The sequence below is a fragment of the Pristiophorus japonicus genome, chromosome 1 (assembly GCF_044704955.1).
Source record: "Pristiophorus japonicus isolate sPriJap1 chromosome 1, sPriJap1.hap1, whole genome shotgun sequence".
Taxonomy (NCBI): domain Eukaryota; kingdom Metazoa; phylum Chordata; class Chondrichthyes; family Pristiophoridae; genus Pristiophorus; species Pristiophorus japonicus.
This window is the reverse complement of record NC_091977.1, coordinates 473,348,831-473,364,334: the sequence shown is the minus strand read 5'-3', so window position 1 is coordinate 473,364,334 and position 15,504 is coordinate 473,348,831. Positions and strand designations below refer to the sequence as shown.

At 41.5% G+C, this 15,504-nt stretch overlaps 1 protein-coding gene across 2 annotated transcripts in view; it reads right to left on the bottom strand.

Annotated features, from left to right (window-relative positions):
• The window catches only part of sdc2 (syndecan 2), a 135,358-nt gene that overhangs the window by 2,704 nt on the left and 117,150 nt on the right, over positions 1-15,504 (bottom strand). For both annotated transcript variants that reach the window (XM_070876449.1, XM_070876458.1), the window contains 3 exons: positions 10,102-10,240; positions 3,105-3,256; positions 2,616-2,760 (listed from right to left, as the gene is read on the bottom strand). In XM_070876449.1, coding sequence (XP_070732550.1) covers positions 2,616-2,760; positions 3,105-3,256; positions 10,102-10,240 — 436 coding nt within the window. The remainder of the gene's footprint in view (positions 1-2,615; positions 2,761-3,104; positions 3,257-10,101; positions 10,241-15,504) is intronic.

Below are 15,504 nucleotides of genomic sequence, written 5' to 3'. Positions count from 1 at the left end.
GATAAGATGGTTAAGAAAGCATACAGAATGCTTGCCTTTATTGGCCGAGGCATAGAATATAAGAGCAGGGAGGTTATACTTAAATTGTATAATACTTTGGTTAGGCCACAGCTGGAGTATTGCGTGCAGGTCTGGTCGCCGTATTATAGGAAGGACGTGATTGCACTAGAGAGGGTGCAGAGGAGATTTACTAGGATGCTGCCTGGAATGGAGAATCTTAGTTATGAGGACAGATTGGATAGGCTGGATTTGTTCTCATTGGAACAGAGGAGGTTGAGAGGAGACCTCATTGAGGTATACAAAATATTGAGGGGCCTGGACATAGTGGAGAGTAAGGGTCTATTTCCATTGGTGGAGGGGTCTGTTGAGGGGGCATAGTTTTAAGGTGGTTGGTGGAAGGTTTAGAGGGGATTTGAGGGGGGCTTCTTTATGCAGAGGGTTGTGGGGATCTGGAACTCGCTGCCTGGAAGAGTGGTGGATGCAGAAACCCTCACCACTTTTAAGAGATATTGGATGGGCACTTAAAGTGCAGTAATCTGCAGGGTTACAGACCGAGAGCTGGTAATTGGGATTAGACTGGATGACCTTTTGTTGGACGGAGCAGATATAAATGATAAGTACTGCAGGAATAGAATACAGCCAGGGTGATCTCCTGGACTAGTTTCGATCGCTTGGATGGATTGGAGAGGAATTTTCCCAGATTTTTTCTCCTTAAATTGGCCTGGGTTTTTAAATCTGGTTTTTGCCTCTCCCAGGAGATCACATGGCTCTGGTTGGGTTGGAGTGTAGAATGTTTTAGTATAAGGGGTGTCTCAGTTGTGGTGAGGCGGATTGGTTGGGCTGGGTGCTCTTTGCCTTTCCGTCATTGTTCATAGGTTTATATGTAATCTTTAGGGCTGCTGACCAAGGGCTGTGTGGCTCTTTGTCAGCCGGCGCGGACACGATGGGCCAGAATGGCCTCCTTCTGCGCTGTAAATTTCTGTTTCTATCCCCATGAGAGAGGACCAATTTTTATTTCAAACATTTTGTTTTTAAAAATCCAGATAAAAGCAGCTTCTCATTTCCTGGTTTTCTGTCGATGACAATTCTGCAATGTAACTGGCTGCTTAGACAGCTTGTTGACATCACAGCAACATCACACTGGGGAATTCCCATTACAGCACTTTGAGTTCTCATCACACATTCTGTGTGGCTGGAATCTAGGAGTACTGGCTCCACAAGTTCCTTAGTCAGACACTCATTGTCCTCTTTCACAATTTCACGGGCGGCTTCTACAACTGTGCTCGTGCTCTCTTCTAAAGGAACTCTGACAAGAATTCAAGGAATCTTTGAGACAACTGTGGGTGATGTCTGAAGACTGAAAGCCAGAATCAGGAAATTCTTGCAATAAACACTCCAAGTGAGTATCTTGACTGGTAGGGGGGTTTAAGGTGGCTATTCAAGAGAAAGGACTGTGTTGTGCATTCAGAAAGATGTTGTGGGAGAGTGGGTTATTTTGTGTCAGAGTGCTGTACTACATTCGGTCTCTGGGTCATGGACATCTACCACTCCTGGAGGCTCTGAATTCCCAGCGCTGAAACCAACTGAACGTTAAAAAAGGCAAACTTCTCGCCAGAGATCATGAGATCTCTGTGGGCAGCTTTCTTCGGGGCCAGCGTCAAGCTTCAGCGAGGACCGCAAACTACAGGCCAATGTTTCAAACATTCTTGGATATGAAAGTTGGGCCAGAGAACTGGCAAGTGGCCAATGTAACATCTCTTCAAAAAAGGGAGAAAGGAATAAACCAGGTAACAATAGACTAGCAAGGTTATATTTACGAAAGGATATACTTTGGAGGCAGTTCAGAGAAGGTTCACGAGGTTGATTCTGGGGATGAGGGGGTTGATTTATGAGGAAAGGTTGAGCCTCTACTCATTGGCATTCAGGAAGAGAGGTGATCTTATCAAAACGTATAAGATTATGAGGTGGCTTGACAAGGTGGATGCAGTAAGGATGTTTCCACTGATGGGGGAGACTAGAACTAGAGGGCATGATCTTAGAATAAGGGGCTGCCCATTTAAAACAGAGATGAGGAGAAATTTCTTCTCAGAGGGTTGTAAATCTGTGGAATTCACTGCCTCAGAGAGCTGTGGAAGCCGGGACATTGAATAAATTTAAGACAGAAGTAGACAATTTCTTAAATGATAAGGCGATAAGGGGTTATGGGGAGCAGGCAGGGAAGTGGAGCTGAGTCCATGATCAGATCAGTCATGATCTTATTGAATGGCAGATCAGGCTCAAGGGGATGTATGGCCTACTCCTGTTCCTATTTCTTATGTTCTTATGTTAACATTGATTGTGGGTAAGCTTCTAGAAGCTATAATATGGATAAAATTAATACTCACTCAGATAAACATTTACAAAATTGTAAACTATAAAATAAGCACACAACATCACTGTTCTATCAAATTGATTGGTTCACAATCTATAAAAATGGTTTCTAAAATATTGATTTTTTTTTTTAACTCCAATTTATAACCCACAAGTATCCTTCAACACGATGCAGCAAGTATATTCATGGTGCTATATGATTCAGTTATGGAAGCATGAGCAAAACCCAAGAAGTTGTCGTTTACCTGCAAGCACTTCTGTTCTCTGGAAAAGGCTTTCCGAATGTTTTTCTGCAGACACATCATTATCATCAGTATTGATTGTTGGCTTTTCAATAACAAAGTCATCTATTTTCTTTGGTTCCTCTTTAACTGGGGTGTCTACAGTTGTCTGCATGGAAAAAAAGCATTGAAAGAAACCATGTAAATGCCAAAACAGAGTTTAAAAGACACGATTTTGGATGGACTACAAAACTTTCTTGTTTAAAAACTCCCTTACAACAGGTAATCCACACAGTGCACAGTGATATGATATGGAAAAAGGCAGGTGGGGGGCGGAAGCGAGAAAATGCGATGAGTTAGGAGCACATTACAAATACATTTTACAGCAGTACATGATCACAGTATAGTGCCAATACAATAAGAAAACGGACTGCTTCTCAAAAGGTACTGTAAAGCAACTTTATAAAATATAGATCTGAAAACATTCCTTTAAAACAAGCTGTATCTACTTGCCTCTGTTCGGACAGGCTTCCTGGCCATTTTTTTGCGTGTAGTTGGTTCTACTCCCATAGTTACTGATCTTGTTGAATCATCAGTTGGTTTGATGTCTGGGTGCATTTGTGCAGGATTAAAGGTGACCATTTGTACCTCAGTTTCAAAATTCCCTGTGTTAGAGAAAATGCATCTCAATACACATCCAAAATAAATTGTTCATACTGCATCATAAGTAAAGGGTTAATCAATTATAGTAACAATGTAAGGGTGCTTTGTTTATTTTAAGTAGCTAAATGAAAATCAGAACATTTAATGATCACAATTTAATCCTTTGGCATGGACATTATTAGGGGAAAAATATTGTTCTGATGTTAGTGATGCTAAACATGCATTAATGTATAGTAATTTTGTTCGTTCGCTCTAACAAAGTGAGTGTTTATTTCTTTCACATGGCCTATTATATTGGGAAGAATCAACAGGTGCTGTGTGTGTTTACCCATAGAACCAGCATGAACTTGTCTTTTGAGAAACAATTCAACTGATTTGTGGCAAATTCCTAAATTTTGATTTTTAATGGAAAAGATATACATGATGGTTGAATAGGGCTGGTGTTAATAGTGGTAGAAGCAAGGAAGAGTTATTTACAGTGACCCCAAAACAGATAAAAAACAACCGTGGGAAAGCTGAAACAAGTGCAGAGAGCAGCAACCCTAGGCTGCCCTGATGTGAATGTGGTCGACATGCTACCACCATCCCATGCGAGTGTCTGGGTTCAAACAGAGTTAATGCCTTTCAATGAAATGTATTACTTCATGATTCCATTTATTTCATTTCAAGAAAAGGTGACCTTTTTAAAACGTTCATCCATTTACACAGTTTACTTTGTTTAGTTACATATATGGGGTAAACTTTCGCAAAATAGACTACGGGATTTTTTTTTTAAGAAAAGGAAAGCAGTTATTTTTTATTCATACTTGGGATGTGGGCATCGCCGGCAAGGCCACCATTTATTGCCCAACCTCAACTGACCGAGAAGGTGGTGAGCCCTTGAGCCATTTCAGAGAGCAGTTAAGAGACAATCACATTGCTGTGGGTCAGAAGTCACATGTAGGCCAGACTGGGTAAGGATGGCAGGTTTCCTTTTCTGAAGGACATTAGTGAACAGAAAAGAGAGTAGGAATAAACGGGTCATTTTCAGGTTGGCAGGCTGTAACTAGTGGGGTGCCGCAAGGATCAGTGCTTGGGCCTCAGCTATTCACAATCTATATCAATGATTTGGATGAGGGGACCAAATGGAATATATCCAAGTTTACTGATGATACAAAACTAGGTGGGAATGTAAGTTGTGAGGAGGATGCAAAGAGGCTTCAAGGGAATATAGACAGGCTATGTAACTGGGCAAGAACATGGCAAATGGAATATAATGTGGAGAAATGTGAAGTTATCCACTTTGGTAGGAAAAAATAGAAAAGCAGAATATTTTTTAAATGGTGAGAGATTGGGAAATGTTGCTGTTCAGAGGGACCTGGGTGTCCTTATACACGAATCACTGAAAGCTAACATGCAAGTACAGCCAAGCAGCAATTAAGAAAGCAAATGGTATGTTGGCCTTTATTACAAGAGGATTTGAGTATAAGAGTAAAGACATCTTACTGCAATTATATAGAACTCTGGTGAGACCACACCTGGAGTATTGTGCACAGTTTTGGTCTCCTTACCCAAGAGAGAGTGCAACAAAGGTTCACCAGATTCATTTCTGGGATGGGGGGGGGAGGGGATTGTTCGATGAGGAGAGATTCTGTAGAATTAAGAAGAACGAGTTGATCTCATTGAAACACACAACATTCTTACAGGGCTTGACAGGGTAGGGGAGGGGGTTTCCCCTGGCTGTAGAATCTAAAACCAGGGGTCACAGACTCAGAATAAGGGATGGAACATTTAGGACTGAAATGAAGAGAAATATCTTCACTCAGAGGGTGGTGAACCTTTGGAATTCTCTACCCCAGTCATTAAGATCAATAGATTTTTGGATATTAAGGGAATCAAGAGATATGAGGATAGTGCAGGAAAGTGGAGTTGAGGTAGATCAGCCATGATCAAGGGGCCAAATGGCCTACTCCTGCTCCTATTTCTTATGTTATGAACCAGATGGATTTTTACAATAATCCGGTAATTTCATGGTTATTACTGATACTAGCTTTTTTCATTCCAGATTTATTTAATTAACTGAATTTAAATTCCCCAGCTGCAGTGGTGGTATTTGATCTCATGTTTCCAGATCATTAGTCCAGGCTTCTGGATTACTAGTCCAATAATATAACCACATGTACTACCGTTGCCTCTACAGTTTTCCTACTCACAGGTGATAAACTTGGGAGACCTGTCAGCCAGTCCATGATCAGAAATTATTGCAATATTTGTTAATCGAGACTGAATAGCTGACCCCTGTAGAATCAGAACAAGCACCTTCACTTCACAGCTGTCCATTCATACATTGGCTGATGGCACATACATCCTACACCACACTGTATGACTGACCCACACTGTTTATTTCCCCCTCTAGATCTCAAATACATCCTAATTTTTCACATCAGCCACTGAAGCAGAAGCTAAAAATAAAATTGGTATCTGGTGATTTGGCACACCAAGCTGTGAATTTACAAACAGGTTATTAAAATATGGCCTTCAAAATATTTCAGTTAGCTTTTGTAAACTCCTTGGAGGCAACTTTCTGTGGGGGTTCTCTTGCTCATAATATCGGTGAAAACCTTGGAAAAATGGCATTAGCACCATTTGCCTTGTTTTCACAGGGTTTAAGTGGCTCTACGCCAAAATTATAGCAGATGAATGCAAAAACCCTCGCAGAAATTCACCCTCAAAGTTCCTAGATTGTATAAAATTTAATATGTAAATCAGTCTTTGTCTATTTAAAGGGTTAAATAGTTGACATTGTATTAAAGTAACAACGTACACACATACACTATCAATCCAAATATGAACAGAGTTGGGAACACTGGCATCCCAGGACCAACAAGAAACAAGTTAGAAGTACACAGTAACAATATGAAAAATCCACACAAAAATTCTCACTAGTATGTTGAAAGACAGAGCTAGCTGGGAAAAAAAAATCAGTTATATGGAAAATAGACATAAATAATTCATTCATAAAATCCAGCACTAGTACAAAAATGCTTGTATTCTTGGGGTATAAATTGAACTTGTACTTTTAGTCCTTGCATGCCAGCTCAAAGTGTGCATTCTGTGGGAACTTTTGGCATGATATGCAGATTTAAAGGTTAGATCTCATATTCTCAATGTTGTCATCCTGCTCATTTTTGTCATGAAGCTTGTCTGAAGAGAAAACTTACAAGCTTTAAATGCAGAAGACATAATTCAGTTCATCATAGACTCTTATAGCACAGGAGGCCGCCATTTGGCCCATTGTGCCAGTGCCGGCTTTGAAAGAGCTATCGAAATAGCCCTAGTCCCCTGCTATTTGCCCATAGCTCTCAAATTTCTCTTAAGTATATATCCAATTCACTTTTGGAGGTTAATACTGAATCTGCTTCCACCAGCTTTTCAGGTAGTGCATTCCAGATCATAAGTGTTCAAAAATATTCTCCTGATTCCTCCTGGATTTTTTGGGCAATTATCTTAAATCTGTGTCCTCTGATTACCAACCTTCCTGCCAGTGGAAATGGTTTCTTCCCATCTGCTCGATCAAAACCACTCATCATTTAACACCTCTATTAAATCCCCAGTTAACCTGAAGACAAAAGCAAAATACTGCAGATGCCGGTAAACTGAAATAAACAAAGAGAAAATGCTGGAAATACTCTCCGCTCTAAGGAAAACAATCCCAGCTTTTCTATTTTCTCCATAGAATTTAAGTCCCTCATCCCTGGTACCATTCTGGCACATATCTTCTGCACCCTCCCCAAGGCCTTAACATCTTCCTGAAATGTGGTGCCCAAAATTAGATTCCAGCTGAGGCCTAACCAGTGTTTTAGAAAGGCTTACCTTGCTTTTTTATTCGATGCTTCTATTTATAAAACCAAGGATCCCATATGCTTTAAAAAAAAAAATAGCCTTATCAACTTGCCCTGCCACCTTTAAAAAATTGTGTATGTTAACCCCCAGGTATGTGTGTTCCTGCACCCCCTTTAAAATTTTACCATTTTATTTATATTGACTCACCTCATGGGAACATAAGCATCCCAATAATGAAAGAAAGAAAACACCTGATTAGCAAAAACGTTATCAGGTCTCAAGATTGTATATGCTTTTAAGTCACTGAGGCGACACATTTTTTGCAAAATATTTAGACATACAGACTTGCAGATTTCCCGTGAGACTCAGATCCAATGTCCATCTCAGGGTGTAACTTACTTGCATTTTAAACTCACTCCTCAACACACAAGAGCAGTACACAGAGTGTCTTCAGCCTATTCTGTGCCAGGAGGAATTAGTGATCTGATAGAGAGTACCTGCTAAACCACCACTCCCAATTCTAGCCAACGTTACTCCGCGCACACCAGATCAACTCCCTGGATGGCAGTGGTCCAATGCTCTGCTGAAGGAGAGGCTGCAGTGGGAGGGAGAACCAGGCTAGTATGAAGTTCAGACTGTGAGGGGAGCCTTGAGCTCTCAATCAATGCTGAATTAATCTGCCCTGATTTGGGGTCTCTGATCGCACAAGGTGAATGGGGTCTCTGCTCTTACACAGGAGTGAGGGGACTTCTCTGCCACGACAATGTGGTTTCTCTGTGCATCCCTGATTATAACTGCTCAACCATCGGTGGCCGTGCCTTTATCTACTTGGGCCCCAAGCTCTGGAACTCCTTCCCTAAACCTCTATGCCTCGCTACCTCCTTTAAGACACTCCTTAAAACCTACCTCTTGGTCATCTGCCGTAATTCCTTCTTATGTGGCACAGTTTATCTGTTTTGTCTTATAACACTGCTGTGAGGTGCTTCGGGACGTTCTAATACGTTAAAGGCACTATATATTAATAAAAGTTGTTGTTGTCGTCATCTCCCGTAGGGGTACTGACCTCACACTACTTGTCAACCTACTTCCATTCCATTTTTAAAGGAATTCTGGGAAATATGTCCAGATAAATAGCATTATGTTGCAAGGAAAGACATTATTTTGCTTCCAAAAACAATTAAAATCCAAGAGTTGCAGGTGGAATTTACATCCCTGGATCCCTCACCGGAGCCCTGCCCCTGGAAACTGCTGGAGCCCTGGAGCCAACTTACTGATTTCAATACTTAAACGTTGACATTTTGATATTATGCAGCCTGCCCACTTCCAGAAACAAATCCAATTCTAGGGGAGCAGGATTAAAAAGAGCAATTCACTATTCAAGGTTGGTAAAAATCCAAGAGTTTAGAGTTAGTGGGATGAAACATCAATCACTCTCAGAAATGCATAAATGGAACTGAAAAAAAAGTGCCTATGCTTTAAAATATTAAGTGCCCAGTATCTGAAAGGGAGGGAGAGATGGAATATGGTGGCCTATGTGGTGCTTTTAATAAGTTATTGAGTTGCTAAATTAAACTGCATGGACAGAAGCACAATATTCTAACCTAACTGAGCAGATGGAAGTGGTGGTGGGGTGAGGGAGCAAATGGGTCAGGTATACTGCATTTTGAAATTTCAGAGTGAAGTCTTAAGTCGGAAATTGTCTCCAGTGTCAGATTAATCATCAATAGCAAATACATTATATCATTTATCTTCAAAGTGTCAGATGTGAAGTGTTCATTTCCGATCATTGCTTAACCCAAGATTTAATTCTACGAAATGTTGTTTGAGAAAAAAAAAGCGTTGAACTGCAACAATCTGAAAACACATTTTAAATTTTACCACAAAAATAATATTTGTGCATTTGCAAAGATTTAGAAGAAAGATGGGCTTAACTGATACTTACTGTCCTCTTCATTTTACCTTGGCTTGAAAGGGTTTTGTCTGCAGAAAAAACACTCTAGATAGCTTTGGCAAGTCAAATATTTACTGAATCAGAGCATTTTTCATATTATTTGATGAATTCTGAATGCTGAACCACTGGTTCATCTAATAAAATGAACAATTGTAGCACTGTCAAACATAGTTATAAGACTATGGATCAGAAACAAGGACCTCTATATTAACCCTCCTCTCGCGATTGTGGGGAGGTCGGGGGGCCTAAAAATGAACACAACCCAGCGTCGCGCCTGCCGCCATTTTTATTAATAGAATTAAATCAGGCTTCTACAATGCAATTGGGAGCTGCTTACATTTAACTGCAGCCGGCTGGGTTTCCTGTGGCTTGGGAAAACCAGCAGCAAGAGTGTCCCCCCGCCCCTCAAAGAATCCTTCAGCTACTCTTCTGCTGATCATGGCCTTTCTCTAGCCCCTGCCATGATCAGCGACCCTTCAACCACCAAGCTCCAATATGCAGTCTGCCTTGTGATCACAGCCGGCCACCTCAAGCTCTGATCTGTAGCCTGTTCCCCTCCTGATTGCTGGGTATTGTCCCAAGGATCCCTTGCTACAGCCTCCTGCCGTTGGTTTTCCCACCCGACAACCAGCCAAGTCTGTCAATTTATTCGGTTGCCGGGCGGGAAACGGAAAGAGGTTGGGTGTGAGTAACAGTTTAATACTAGACTTTCTTAAAACCCACACAGACAAATCCAGCTATGTGGTTTATGAATTTCCTTATCAGAGTTTCCCATTAAAGCCTTTCGACATACTGACATTTCTTTACAGAAAAAATGCCTCTGAAAAACTGTTGGAATCAGAATGTTGAAAACAGTTTTAAATTTTGCAGCATTTTCTGGTGCATAAAATACAGTTATAAAAATAAAATCAAATGTTGCATATCAGAAGCGTCAATTGTCATCATTCTTGGTTTACTGATTGTTGGATTTCAGTATCAGACAGAAGAGTTTGTTGGCTAGCCATGAGGTCTTCCTGAATTATCCCTGAACGTGGCAAAATAAAAGCAAAAGGCAAAGTGCTGCTGTCAGCTTACCTGAGCCTGATCCGGAATTATCATAATCATCATCGTCAACTGGCCAATTTCCAGACTCAATGGGCTCATTATTCTCAACAGACTGTTCAAGATAGAATTCCTCAGGCCATGGCATTTTTGTCGTGGAGACAGACTGCCTCTACAAAATAAAGAAAAAAAGGGATTTTTAAGAATGGAACCCTTTAAGCATTTGATATTCTTTGTACAATATGACAAATGGGACTATGTTTGCCATATGTCAAGAAGAAAATTCTATGTTAGCTTATTTCTAATCAAATATGAAAGCAGCAATGAAGAATAAAATAAATCAAATGTTACTTCTAGTGAAAAAGCAAACCTTCCAGAATTTACCTAGGAAATGTATTGTGTATAGTCTTCATAAAAAACAATCAGCGTTATATTTCAAAACCATAATAATTGTACATTATTGTACCACAAGAGATTTTTAACATGCTGCATGAGTATGTGTGGAAATCACTTACAAAACAAGGTGAAAAATCTAATGAAGTTTAACTTATTGGAGATCATAAGTCAATATTTATGGCACATAACATGAAGCCCAATTATCTAATATTCCATTAATTGAAAGCAAGGAGGAGATCCTTTAAGTACCATATCATTGAATGCTCGCTGAAAGTTTAAAGATTAGGCATGTGGACAGATCCTGCTCCATCCAATTTTAAAAAGGAAACATCGAACAAGACAGCTGGTCTAGTTTAGCAAAGTTTTAAATAACATTTCAAGGTACATCTCTTCCTACAGGTATACAAAAAAGCTTGTGTAAACTTTCTAGATAAAAGTTTTTTGTACAAATGATTTATGAAATTTATAATCTGGTGAAGCACGAGTTACTGAAGTGGCAATGAGATGCACTCATCGATGGTACAGGTTGAACCTCTCTTATCCAGCACCCTCAGGACCAGACCTGTGCCGGAGAGAGGAGGAGCTGCGGCAAGAGGCTGGGCAACTTCTACGGCTCCTTCCCGTCGCCCGACTACTTCCGCCCGCAGTGGCAAAGTTGGACTGCACCTGGTTGGTGGACACGTAGGACAGCCGGTGCATCATGCTGCAGCTCAGCCTGCAGTTGGGCTACAGCGACAGGGTGCGTGTGTACGATGGGCCGGCCCAGGAGTGTGGCAGGCTGCTGCAGACTCTCTCCTTTCGCAACAACCAGCGTCTCGTCACCCTCAGGTCCTCCTGGGATCAGATCGCCGTCTCCTACCACACCGAGCCTGGCAGCACTGGTTACGGCTTTAATGCTACCTACCAGGTGAAAGGCTACTGCCTCCCGTGGGAGCAGCAACGCCGGAGACTGCTTCGCCGACGCGCAGCGCTACGACAGGTGGTGGCACTGCCCAGACGGCAAGGACGAGGAGAGTACCCATGAGGGGACACCAGCGACATGTGCTACCCGCCAGCAGACCGCTGCAACAACCAGAAGAACTCCCCCGACAGCTCAGGCGAGAGGAGCTGCTTCTCCTGCCAACAAGGGAACTTCCACTGCAGCACCAAGACTTGCATCTTCGAGCAGTGGCTGTGCAACGGGCAGGAGGATTGCCAGGACAAAGCTGGGCCCGAAAAGCGACCGGCCTCAGGACACATCATGCCGACCCGGCCTCAGGGAGTACCAGCGGTGGCGGGGAGAGAAGGAGCGCCCAGTCCCAGGACACAGCGCGGGTAGCGACCCCCTACTGGGAATGATGCCAGACGGAGGAGGTAGCTGGATAAGAGAGTGTGCCGGATTTGAGGTGTTCAACCTGTACTGGCCAAAATCAACCTGCAACTTATCCATTATGCATCAAATACTGAGTTGGTACAGTTAATATCCACCAAGCACCATATGAACTCTGCTGCTGCAGATGTCCTGCACTAACATTTCAAACATAACATAAGAACAGAAGAATTAGGAGCAGGAGTAGGCCGTATGGCCCGTTGAGTCTGTTCCACCATTCAATAAGATCATGGATGTGATCATCGACAACTCCACTTTCCCGCCCGATCTTCATATCTCTTGATTCCCTGAGAGTCAAAAAATCTATCTAGCTCAGCCTTGAATAGATTGAGCATCCACAGCCCTCTGGGGCAGAGAATTCCAAAGATTCGTGACCCTCGGGGGTGAAGAAATTCTTCCTCATTTTGGTCTCAAATGTCCTACCCATTATCCTGAGACTATGCCCCCTAGTTCTAGACACTCCAGCCAGGGGAAACAACCTCTCTGCATCTACCAACCACCCTGTCACTCGCCTTCAGAATCTCGCATTCTAAACTCCAGAGAATATAGGCCCATTCTATTTACAATCTATATTAATGACTTGGATGAAGGGACTGAGTGTAATGTAGCCAAGTTTGCTGATGATATAAAGATGGGTGGGAAAGTAAATTGTGAGGAAGACACAAAAAATCTGCAAAGGGATATAGATACGCTAAGTGAGTGGGCAAAAATTTGGCAGATGGAGTATAATGTGGGAAAATGTGAGGTTATCCACTTTGGCAAAAAAAAGAAAAGCAAATTACTATTTAAATGGAGAAAAATTGCAAAGTGCTGCAGTACAGAGGAACCTGCGGGTACTTGTGCATGAAACACAAAAAGTTAGTATGCAGGTACAGCAAGTCATCAGGAAGGCAAATGGAATGTTGGCCTTTATTGCAAGGGAGATGGAATATAAAAGCAGATAAGTCCTGCTACAACTGTACAGGGTATTGGTGAGGCCACACCTAGAGTACTGCGTACAGTTTTGATCTCCATATTTAAAGAAAGGATATAATTGCATTGGAGGCAGTTCAGGGAAGGCTCACTAGGTTGATTTCGGAGATGATGGGGTTGACTTATGAAGATAGGTTAAGTAGGTTAGGCCTGTACTCATTGGAGTTCAGAAGGATGAGAGGTAATCTTATTGAAACATACAAGATAATGAGAGGTCTCGACAAGGTGAATGCAGAGAGGATGTTTCCGCTCATGGGGGAAACTAGAACTAGGAGGCATAGTCTCAGAATAAGGGGCCGTCCATTTAAAACTGAGATGAGGAGGAATTTCTTCTCTGAGGATTGTAAATCTATGGAATTCTCTGCCCCAGAGAGCTGAGGAGGCTGGGTCATTGAATAGATTTAAGGCAGAGATACAGATTTTTGAGTGATAAGGGAATAAAGGGTTATGGAGAGCAGGCAGGAAGTGGAGCTGAGTCCATGATCAGATCAGCCATAATCTTATTAAATGATGGAGCAGGCTCGAGGGGCCAAATGACCGACTCCTGCTCCTATTTCTTATGTTATGTTCGACACAATCTTTCCTCATAGGACAGCCCGCTCATCCCAGGAATCAATCTAGTGAACCTGTGTTGCATCACTTTCAAGGCAAATATATCCTTCCTTCGATAAGGAGACCAAACTGTGCACAGTATTCCAGGTGTGGTCTCACCGAGGCCCTGTACAATTGTAGCAAGACTTCCTTACTCTTATGCTCCAACCCCTTGCAATAAAGAACATGTCATTTTCCTTCCTTATTGCTTGCTGTACCTGCATGCTAGCATTTATGTTTCTTGCACGAGGACACCGAAATCTCTCTGAACGCCAACATTTAAAAGTTTTTCACAATGTAAAAAAAGTTTTTCTATCCTTCCTACCCAAGTGAATAACCTCACATTTCCCTACATTATAGTCTATCTGCTACCTTACTGCCCACTCACTTAGTTATCTATATCCCTTTGTTCTCCTCACAGCTTACTATCCCACTGAGCTTTGTACCATCTGCAAACTTGGATACATTGCATTCGGTCCCTTTGTCCAAGTCATCTAATATAGATTGCAAATAGCTGAGGCCCCAGCACTGATCCTTGCAGCACCCCAGTAGTTACAGCCTGCCAACTGAAGACGACCCGTTTATCCCTACTCTCTGTTTTCTGTCCGTTAACCAATCCTCTATCCCCCGCTACCCACCCACCCCCCGCTCCAACCCCATGAGCCCTATCTTGTGTAATAACCTTTTGTGAAATATTATCGAATTGCCTTTTGGAAATCCAAATATACAACATCCACTGGTTCCCCTTTATCTACCCTGCTGGTTACATTCTCAAAAGACTCTTAATAAATTTGTCAAACATAATTTCCCTTTCATAAAACCATGTTGACTCTGCCTAATCCAGTTATGATTTTCTAAGTGCCGTGATACCACTTCCTTAACAATGGATTCCAGCATTTTCCCGATGACTGATGTCAGGCTAACTAGCCTGTAATTCCCAGTTTTCTCCTTCCCATCTTTCTTGAATAGCAGTGTTACATTTGCTACCTTCCAATCCACTGGGACCGCTCTAGAATCTAGGGAATTTTCAAAGATTAAAACCAATGCATCCACCATCTCTGCAGCCAGCGTTTTAGGCCCCTGGGATGTAGGCCATCAGGTCCAGGAAATTTTGTTGGCTTTTAATCCCATTAGTTTCTCTAGTCCTTTTTCTCTTTTTATATTAATTACATTAAGTTCCTCACCCTCATTAGACCCTTGGTTCTGCACCATTTTAGGTGTGCTTTTTATGTCTTGCATTGTGAAGACAGATACAAAATATTTATTTAACGTTTCTACCATTTCCTTATAATAATTTCTCCTGTCTCAGCCTCTAAGAGACCAACATTTACTTTTGCTACTCTCTTCCTTGTTACATACTTGTAGAAGCTCTTACAATTGTTTTTTTATATTTCTTGCTAGTTTTCTCTCGTTATATTTTTTCCCCCTTTATCAATTTTTTGCTCATCCTTTGCTTGTTTCTGAAACTCTCCCAATCTTCAAGCTTACTACTATTCTTCATAATATTATAAGCTGCTTCTTTTAATCTAATGCTATCCTTAACTTCTTTAGTTCGCCACGGATGGATCACTTTTCCCATGGAGGTTTTGTTTTTCAATGCATTGTATTTTTGTCAAGAATTATGAAATATTTCTTTAAATGCTGGTCACTGCTTATCTACCGCCATACATTTTAATCTATTTTTCCCATCTACCTTGGCCAACTCACCCCTCATATCTATGTAATTGGTTTTAAGTTTAAGACTTTAGTTTCTGACTTTGGCAAGTTACTCTCAAATTTAATGTGAAAGTCTATCATATTATGATCACTCTGCCCCAGAGGATCCTTTACTACGAGATTGGTAATTAACCATGTCTCATTACACAATACAAGATCTAAAATAGTCTGTTCCCTGGTTGGTTCTATGACATTTTGTTCTAGGAATTCTCCCAAATGCATTCCATGAACTCGCCCTCCAGGCTAACTGTGTCAATTTGATTTGTCCAGTTTATAAGATGATTAAAGTCCCCCACGATTATTGCATTACATGAAAACATAGAAAATAGGTGCAGGAGTAGGCCATTCGCCCTTCAAACCTGTACCACCATTCAATATGATCATGGCTGATC